Source organism: Procambarus clarkii, chromosome 49 (genome assembly GCF_040958095.1).
Source record: "Procambarus clarkii isolate CNS0578487 chromosome 49, FALCON_Pclarkii_2.0, whole genome shotgun sequence".
NCBI lineage: Eukaryota > Metazoa > Arthropoda > Malacostraca > Decapoda > Cambaridae > Procambarus > Procambarus clarkii.
In genome coordinates, this window is record NC_091198.1 from 5,007,892 (window position 1) to 5,015,383 (window position 7,492).

Below are 7,492 nucleotides of genomic sequence, written 5' to 3' on the forward strand. Positions count from 1 at the left end.
GATATCTTCTATAAGGTGATACTGTCTCCTCTGCGACTCCTACGTTAAGGCATTGTCAGATTTATTCAATTTGACCACGTAAAACAGGCCATATAAGCGCGTGAATATTCTCCTAGCTCCTGGGCCCCACCTCTTGACCGTGAAGAGTCCATTAAGTCACACAATCTACTCCCGTTACAAAGGAAAATAGTGAGAGATTTTGGCTTTCGTTAATGCCTTCTCTAGTGTTCGACTCCATTACTGACCCCTTCCAAGTGCTCTATAGTCGTAATGGCTTGGCGTTTTCCCCTTAATAATTCCCTCCTTCCCTCCTTCACTAGCTTCCCATGTTCTTCCTTTTGGGTTATCGGAGAGTTCTGCTTTCACTTGTTCTATCCTCCTGGGGCCAGATTCACGAAGCAGTTATGCAAGCACTTACGAACCTGTACATCTTTTCTCAATCTTTAGCGGCTTTGTTTACAATTATTAAATAGTTAATGAGCTCCGAAGCACCAGGAAACTGTTTATAACAATAACAACAGTTGATTGGGAAGTTTTCATGCGTGTAAACTGTTTAATAAATGCAACCAAAGCCGTCAAATATTGAGGAAAGATGTACAAGTTCGTAAGTACTTGCGTAAATGCTTCGTGAATCTGGCCCCTGATTCCTCTCTGCTAACAACCCGTCCTCTCGACTAGTACGTCATATTTATGACGTACGTCATATTTATTTATGACGTATGAATCACCCCCCTTCCCCTGAGGCCAGAAGCTAATGGACTAAAAAGTCAAAGTTGCTCGCTTAAAATTGACGTGATGACCCGTTTTCTATTAGTGGATCCTCGGTTCGGTAAGCTTGGGTTCGGTCAATTTAATACATCAGTTTGGTAACGTTGGGAACGGTCGAGACGACGAGGTGATCAAGTAACCTGTCCTAATCTAACTCCCCCTTAATCCACCCCTATAATCCACCCCCTTAATCCACCCCTATAATTCACCCCCTTAATCCACCCCTATAATTCACCCCCCTTAATCCACCCCCTTTGACTGGTTTGTGTTGTTTTGGAAAAGTGACTGGCTTGTGTTGCTGCGTAACATGTTAATTGCAGAACACAACATAAGGATTGAACAGCAACATTTGAAAACTTGAAGACGTTACAAAAATTTAGGAGAGGGAAAATAAATTCAAATTAAACCAGAATAAAATCGCTACAAGACGATCCAAACCGGCTTTAAAATTGGACAAAAAAAAAAGATTAGCCTAATGAAGTCTAATGCTGAGAATCGTAGGGTTCTGAGGTAGAGATATGGTATCCGGAATCAGGAGTTACCGGATACCTTATATACCGTAACTCCTTATCAGGAGTTACCGGATAGCAAGTCTTAAAGCCTGAAATTACGAAGTCTGAATGCGAGAATGATCTGCAGGAAGTTTATAATGTCATCATAATCATATATGATGATTAACCCCCCCCCCAAAAAAAAAAAATAGGCATATACAAAAGCCTAAAAAAAGGATACTTATGTTTATATCTGGTCCGCGTGATTCCCCATTTAGATTATGCAGTTCAATTCTCGTCTCTCTACAGCGAAGGATGATGCCAAACACACGACCAAACTACGACGTTGCTGCAACGTTCGAACAAACTGTAACACCTTGTAATAAGTTGTAACAACTAGCAGGTTCTAACAACTTTCCAAACGCGTCACAACAACTTTGTAACAAGATGTAACAGCCATGTAACACACTGTAACAAGGTAACAAATAGGGAGCGTTACGTTGTGTGTTTACAGCGTAATCCCAGGAATTGGAAACCCTTCTTTCTATGAGATATTAAAAAATAATTAAAAACTTACGGTCTCCACAAAAACGAAGGGGTGACTATGTCACCCCTTTCTATGTCTATGTTATATAAGTCATATTATACACTTCAGTGACATGACCTGGGATGTAAGGGTTCAGCAAAGAGTGTGTAAAGGGATGTAAGGGTACAGCAAAGTACATAAATAAGGTTTTAACTCTATCAACACAAAATACAACTCGAAAGAATGGATGCAAACTGGATAAGTTTAAATTGAGGAAAGACCTGGGTAAATACTGGTTTGGAAACAAAAGGTTGTTGATGTGAGGAGCAAATTACTGGAAAGGAACTATTAGGGGAAAGCGCCAAGCCATTACGACTAAATAGCACTTGGAAGGAGTCAGGATAAAGATTTAGGATGGGACGGGGGAGGGGGGGGAAGGAATGGTGCCCAGCCACCTGGACGGTTGGGGATTGAACGCCGACCTGTATGAAAGATGAATGTGAGAGTAATAGTGATGAATTTCATCATCATCCACGTAACAATCAAGATTATAATACTGAATAAAAAAATTATAAATGCAAAACCGAACCAAAACCGCAAAAACCCGAAACCAAAAGAGGAGGCTGTGTTGCAGATCATAAGAAGATCAAGACACGAGCGGGACACGTCCCTCCGCTAGTTAGAACACCTCAAAGCTATCTCAGAAACCAAATGATTTACAATCTAAGAATCCCTTTAATAAAAGCCCAGAGATAGTGGCCTATAGCTGCCATCTGTCCGGCCTGCGAGGCCCTATATATATATATACACATTACCTTTGATGAGATAAATGTTGGTTTCTCGCAGATACTTATCGGGAGAGAGAAAAAAAGAAGAGACGCCCTTTGCGGCGAGGCGAGAATTATGTGAGTTATGAAGTTGTTAAGCAATCATAAGGCGACAATCTGACGTCTGCTGCGTGGTCAGAGCGGAGGATATAATACCAGGATGTGGCTGCCGAAATAGAGAACTCCGAGCATGTAATGGTATATCTATAGGTACAGGGCTGAGGGTGGGAGAGAGAGAGAGAGAGAGAGAGAGAGAGAGAGAGAGAGAGAGAGAGAGAGAGAGAGAGAGAGAGAGAGAGAGAGAAGACTGATTTTTTATTCGGAAGAATTATATGAAAAACACATGACACCTTCGACAAAGTCTGTTGGTGTGAGATACATGAAAATATAATTATAATGAGGCAAGATATAATGAGAAGTTAGGTTTGACAGCTTCAGTGTTATGTAAAAAGAGTAGAAAAGGGAAAGGAAATGCCACTTTGATGGAATGATGAGACATTGAGACTCATCACAGCAATGTGAATGAACAAGATGTTAAGATTATTGCATTTCTACAAATCCTAATACACTGCTTCCAAAAAAAAAAAATACAATTATCCCTTCTATCTCTTGCACCTACCATTGCTTCAATTAGCTAGGGTCAGTAGACCATAAACAAATACCACTGCAGTAACCACTCGTGTTAAGAGACCCTATCATTACCGTCAAGGGCTGGCTAGCTGGCTGGCTGGCCAGGGCCACCGACAGATATCACCCTCAGCCCTCACATAGACACCATTATCAAGCCGTGATCACCGCTGCTGTTATCGCTGCTTGTTGAGGGCAGGGCTGCCACGGCGGCGAGACGATGGGGCTGGGAGGATGGGTTAAGGATGGAGGGGCTGAAGATGGGGTCTGGGTGCTGGAAATGGGGTGTGGGGGCTGGAGAGGAAGTTTGGGGTGCTGGAGATTGGGTCTGATTGGGCTGCGAAGGTGCTTCATGAGAGAATAACATGAATATTTGAATTTTCTATGTGCTCACTCCAGCACCGTCACCCACTCCAGTGGGTGTATAAATTATATGTTAACACCGTCGCTAACACCCGAGGCCCACATGGGTAAACATCAGAGGCCCCCCCCCATGGGTAAACACTAGAGGCCCCCATGGGTAAACATCAGAGGCCCCCATGGGTAAACATCAGAGGCCCCATGGGTAAACATCAGAGGCCCACATGGGTAAACATCAGAGACCCCCATGGGTAAACACCAGAGGCCCCCATGGGTAAACACCAGAGGCCCCCATGGGTAAACACCAGAGGCCCCCATGGGTAAACACCAGAGGCCCCCATGGGTAAACACCAGAGGCCCCCATGGGTAAACACCAGAGGCCCCCATGGGTAAACACCAGAGGCCCCCATGGGTAAACACCAGAGGCCCCCATGGGTAAACACCAGAGGCCCCCATGGGTAAACACCAGAGGCCCCCATGGGTAAACACCAGAGGCCCCCATGGGTAAACACCAGAGGCCCCCATGGGTAAACACCAGAGGCCCCCATGGGTAAACACCAGAGGCCCCCATGGGTAAACACCAGAGGCCCCCATGGGTAAACACCAGAGGCCCCCATGGGTAAACACCAGAGGCCCCCATGGGTAAACACCAGAGGCCCACATGGGTAAGGAGACCACCAATCATCCAACCACACACTAACCACCGTACACTCTCACTAAACAATCTACTTCCATAGAACTTTCCACTAAATGAAGATCTCATCTAACTCATAACCAGGATGGAAAGTGCAATAAAAAGGACACGGGACCGACTCCTTAATAAATTCTTAACACAACAAATTCAACCCTTCTCTAAAACTGACTCGACTAACACCAGACCAACATCGCAGCCCGTCCTCCAAAGACCCGAAAGTGATTCCATCCACCCGCCAAACCCCCAGCTGTTTATGAATGAAAAACGGTTTACACACGACTCGCAACTGATAACGTTCGAACACTTCTGGAACAAGTGCTTCACTGACGAATTTTGTTCGAACCACAGCGCTATAAATGCTTCACTCACGTACTACAAATACAAATAATCGCTAACAGAACCTAAACACCTAACCTAACCTAACCTATGCCTATATATGCATAATATGCTAATATTTTATCAAATTAATTTATATATGAGAAAATTACCATTTGACTGAACAGCATGTAAAAGTTTATGAATGTGTCTGTGGGGTCGACCGCTGGATGGAATGAACTTGAGTGGAGGACGGGTTGAACATCTACAATCAGTAAAAGCCAGAAAAAGACAATTCTCAATGTCATATACATGAGGATGGAACTGATAGCTGACCAAGTAACAGAATAAATACCTAGCAAAAGCAAACCCAATTAATCCATCCCCCCCACGTCGACTCCCCACGTAACAGCCATTGAAAATAAATTGTTGTCTTAGGAAAATGCAATATTTCCAGGAGGATATCAGATAACAAAGAAGCGTAGGGAGCGCAGAGGTTGAGGAGGAGGAGTAGCCCTGCGGCTACAACTATGCTGGAACTTTCAGGAAGTTGAATTTGCAGAAGAATCCGACTAGCAGGAGTACATGCTGGGAATAGCAACAGCGGGACACATGAAGATAGTTGTAGTGGTGATTTACAATCCTCCGCCAAACAATAGAAGGCTTAAGGGGAGAATACAACACATGCAGTGAGAATTTTCTGAAGGTAACGGGAAAAGCCGCCACAGCAGCAAGGGGAACATGAGCTGAGATCGTAATAGTAAGGGACTTTAACCACAAGGAAATAGACTGGATAAACATACTCCTTCCCTCCACAGAGGTGATTAGACATGGAGGAAAAAACTATTAGACACGGCAGACAAATACTTTTTAAAGCACCACATTACATAACCAACAAGACTAAGAGGAGAGGACTCCACCAGCAACATTAGACACATGTTGAACAAATAAAAGTGTGCGATGCCTCTAGGAGTTTGCGACCATTGCATTGTCTGGCTTGACGACATAGCCGAGCTAAACAAGTTACACAAAGAAACCTGTTGAAGAACAGAGATTACAGACGCGGGGACTACATTATTATCTTCTTATCTTGAGATGATTTCGGGGCTTAGCGTCCCCGCGGCCCGGTCCTCAACCAGGCCTCCTTTTTTGTTACAGTCCCCCTAGGAAGCAGCCCGTGGCAGCTGTTTAGCTCCCAGGTAGCTATTTACTGCTAAGTGAACAGAGGGCATCAAGGTGAAAGAAACTCTGCCCAAAGTTTCCGCCTCCACCGGGAATTAAACACGGAACTTCAGGATTACGAATCCCGAGCGCTGTCCACTCAGCTGTCAGGCCCCTATTACATAACCAACACAATTGTTAAGAATGAGGGAGTTTCTGTGTGAAATCCAGTGGGAGGAGAGAAATGGAAGGGAAGACAGCAAATGAGATGATGCACGACTTTGCTGGTGAGTGTGTTGATGCAACATGTGCTGATGCAACATGTGCTGATCCAACATGTGCTGATGCAACATGTGCTGATCCAACATGTGCTGATCCAACATGTGCTGATCCAACATGTGCTGATCCAACATGTGCTGATCCAACATGTGCTGATCCAACATGTGCTGATCCAACATGTGCTGATCCAACATGTGCTGATCCAACATGTGCTGATCCAACATGTGCTGATCCAACATGTGCTGTTGCAACATGTGCTGTTGGAACATGTGCTGTTGGAACATGTGCTGTTGGAACATGTGCTGTTGCAACATGTGCTGTTGGAACGTGTGCTGTTGGAAAATGTGCTGTTGCAACATGTGCTGTTGAAACATGTGCTGATCCAACATGTGCTGTTGCAACATGTGCTGATGCAACATGTCCTGATCCAACATGTGCTGCTCCAACATGTGCTGATCCAACATGTGCTGATCCAACATGTGCTGTTGAAACATGTGCTGATCCAACATGTGCTGATCCAACATGTGCTGCTCCAACATGTGCTGATCCAACATGTGTTGTTGCAACATGTGCTGATGCAACATGTGCTGATCCAACATGTGCTGATGCAACATGTGCTGATCCAACATGTGCTGATCCAACATGTGCTGATCCAACATGTGCTGATCCAACATGTGCTGATCCAACATGTGCTGATCCAACATGTGCTGATCCAACATGTGCTGATCCAACATGTGCTGATCCAACATGTGCTGCTCCAACATGTGCTGATCCAACATGTGCTGCTCCAACATGTGCTGCTCCAACATGTGCTGATCCAACATGTGCTGATCCAACATGTGCTGATCCAACATGTGCTGTTGCAACATGTGCTGATGCAGACTTCATACCTGCTCAAGAACAAGGAGGACAAGCGGACAAGAGGAGTAAAGTAGATTATTGGTTCTACATGCAGCTAAAGAAAGGACAAGATAAAGACAATGTGGATGAAGTAACACAGAGAACTAGGAAACACAGGAATATAGAACGACTAAAGAGAACATGAGACAAATATATAACGACTTCCCGCCAAACACACACCGAAACTACGACGTTGGTACAACGTTCGAACAAGTTTTAACACCTCCTAACCTGTTATAACAACCAATATAGCAAGTTGTATCAACGTTCTAATACGTCATAAACACGTTCAGCCAAGATGTAACAACTTTATTACAAGTTGTAACAAGCGGAAAATAGAGACAGTTTAGGTTTGTGTTTCCAGGGTTAGGAGAGAAGATGAGAGGCAATATGAAAATGACTTTCAGACTAAGACTAGTCACATTTGCCCTTGTGTGGAGTAATAGCTATCATAGGTGGGAACATTCTTGCTCAATCAACATTCTTTATGGAAATCAGGTGGAAGTTTGTGTGCTCAGTTTACTTGCCTTTATATCCGTATTTA

At 44.2% G+C, this 7,492-nt stretch overlaps 1 protein-coding gene across 1 annotated transcript; it reads left to right on the plus strand.

The window, feature by feature from the left end:
• The first annotated feature begins 6,040 nt into the window (after nt 1-6,040).
• On the plus strand, nt 6,041-7,093 carry LOC123763368 (keratin-associated protein 4-12-like). Its single transcript, XM_045750523.2, has one exon. The coding sequence runs from the start codon at nt 6,041-6,043 to the stop codon at nt 7,091-7,093; it is 1,053 nt and encodes a 350-aa protein (XP_045606479.2).
• The last annotated feature ends 399 nt before the right edge of the window (nt 7,094-7,492 follow it).